This window comes from Vespa velutina, chromosome 23 (genome assembly GCF_912470025.1).
Source record: "Vespa velutina chromosome 23, iVesVel2.1, whole genome shotgun sequence".
Taxonomy (NCBI): Eukaryota; Metazoa; Arthropoda; class Insecta; order Hymenoptera; family Vespidae; genus Vespa; species Vespa velutina.
The window spans coordinates 2,698,652-2,701,151 of NC_062210.1; the positions used below are offsets into that span (position 1 = coordinate 2,698,652).

General features: G+C 24.6%; 1 protein-coding gene across 12 annotated transcripts in view; it reads left to right on the forward strand.

Annotated features, from left to right (window-relative positions):
• LOC124956796 (plasma membrane calcium-transporting ATPase 3) overlaps positions 1-2,500 on the forward strand; it is a 100,227-nt gene that overhangs the window by 64,061 nt on the left and 33,666 nt on the right. For 5 of the 12 annotated variants that reach the window (XR_007103373.1, XM_047513057.1, XM_047513058.1 and 2 more), the window contains one exon: positions 821-889. The exons of the other annotated variants lie outside the window; for them this stretch is intronic. Coding sequence is in view for 4 of the 5 variants with exons in the window: in XM_047513057.1 (XP_047369013.1) it covers positions 821-889 (69 nt within the window). In the remaining variant the exon portion in view is untranslated. The remainder of the gene's footprint in view (positions 1-820; positions 890-2,500) is intronic. 12 annotated transcript variants of the gene reach the window in all.

Genomic DNA, 2,500 nt, shown 5'->3' on the forward strand with positions numbered 1-2,500 from the left:
TAAGTGTATTTTTATCATAACTTTTAATGGTACTCTCTCTTTCTCTCTCTCTCTCTCTCTCTCTCTCTCTCTTTCTTTCTCTCTCTTTCTCTCTCTCTTTTTTTTTCTTACTACCAACCACCCACTTCGCCCGTTTAACGGCCACCCCCCTCTCCCACGACTCTCTTCGATCTCCCTCTCTTCTTTCACGATTTTTACGATATAATATGAAAAACAAAACAAAAAAAAATATATATATATATATATATATATATATTTATACACACACGAAATATATTCGGAATTTTTTTTATTTTTTTTTATTTATCTTTTTTTTTTTTTTCGTTGATTATTTACGTCGGCATTTTATATGCGAGCCTTCACGAAACTCTCGCAGAGGAAGTTTGAACAAAGTAGAAAAAAAAAAAAAAAAATAAAAATTAAAAATAAAAAAAAAAAAACAAAATAGATAGAAATAAAAAAAAAAAAAAAAAAGAAAAGCGGCGACCATTAGAAAAAAATACAGAACCGTAAGAAGGAAATAGTAGAGAGTAAACTATGATAGAGAGAAAACAAAAAAAAAGTACAAAACAAAACAAAAAAAGTATAGAAGAAATGATGACGATGGATAGGAAAAAAAAAAAGGAAAAAAAAAAAAAAAAAAAAAAAAAAAAAAAAAGAAAAAACAACCGAACAGAACAGAAACAAAAAACAAAAAAAAAAAAAAAACTAAAAAATAAATAAGAAAACACTATTACAAAATAAAACAAAAAAATCGATCACATTTATTCTCGCTAATCAGCTAATCATTTAAAACTGTATATGTGTGACCTACTTTCAGACGAGCAATAGAACTCTGGTGCAGAATGTATCTGTGACAGGCAGATCCCCCTCTCAGGATTACTATATGGTTAGTTCGCAAAAAATCCACTCTCCGCACTGTTTGGCCGTCTTGATGATATCTGATATTAACCGTTTCTATCTTGCGTATATTATTATACTTAATCAATTCTTTTTCTGTTTCTTTTTTTTTTTTTTTTTCCTTTATTTTTTTTTTTCTTTTTCCTTTTTTCTTTCTTTCTATCTTTCTTTCTTTTTTTTTTATTACACCTTCTTTTCTTTTCACCCGCCACTAGGCCCAATCTTTCATTAATTTTAATTCTCTTTTTGTTTTTGTTTTTGTTTTTAATGTTCTCCCCCTATTTGGTTTGAAAGTGATTTTGATTTTTGGTCTTGATCTTTTTCTTTTTTCTTTTTTTTTTTTTCTTTTCGACATATTCGATCATTGATATTGTCATGATCGAATGTGATTGGTTTTCGAAATCTGTGTTTTATCCAGAGAAAATCAATTTTTCTTTTGATTTTCTAATTTCTTTTTTCTTTTTCTTTCTTCCTTTTGTTTTTCGTTTGCTTTTCCTCTTTGTATCTTTCTACTTTTTTCTCTTTGTATATGCATATATATATACATATATATATATATATATATATATATATATATATATATATGTACATATACATATATGTATACATATACACATTTAATTCTGTCTTTCTGTGTGCCTTACACACGTCCCTTTATTATTACATATATTGGATGTTGAATTTGTTTCACACACTAATTGCTTACGGATCGCGCGAGCCTCGGCTAATTTCGATTCGTATTATAAATTACTATATATATATATATATATATATATATGTATGTAATATATATATATGTATATATATATATATATATGCATATTTATGTACATGTATATATACATATATATACATATATGTATGTATATACTGCTTCTTTTACATTTTGCAATAACCCAGAATTGAATTATATCAAAGGATACGTTAAGCGATTGATTCGTCGCTAAGCTATCGTCGTATATATTTATTTTTTAATTAATTCTTTTTTCTTTTCTCTTCTTTCATTTTTGCTTTCTTTCTTGCTTTCTTTCTTTCTTTCTTTCTTTCTTTCTTTCTTTCTTTTCTTCCTTTTCTTTCTTTCATTTACGTCAGATGTGAAATTTTTTTTTCTTTTTTTTTTTTTCTTTTTATATATATATATTTATATATATATATATATATATATATATATATCACTTGTCAGTTCCATTTTTATAATACACGATTTCGATCCCGTAGATATTTCAATATTATTGTTATTATTATTATTATAAAAAAAGAAATAAAAAAAAGAAAAAAAGAAAAAAAGAAAAGTTATAAAAATAATAAAACATTGTAGTGATCGCAAAATTTGTTTGCTCGTATTTACGAAGTATTTATTTTCTGTTTTATTATACGTTATCGTATAAAAAAAAAAAAAAAGAAAAAAAAAAAGAAATTAAGAAAAATGAAAATAATAAAAGAAATAAAGACCAAATGGAAAATGGAAAAAAAAGTGCAAATCTTAATTATAGTACAGATTAAAAGTTCTTTAATGAAAAAATTTTTATTTTAAACATTGAAACATTACTTTTCTATAGGTGATCGTAAATCGTAAATATTATTAAAAGGGAACGGAAAA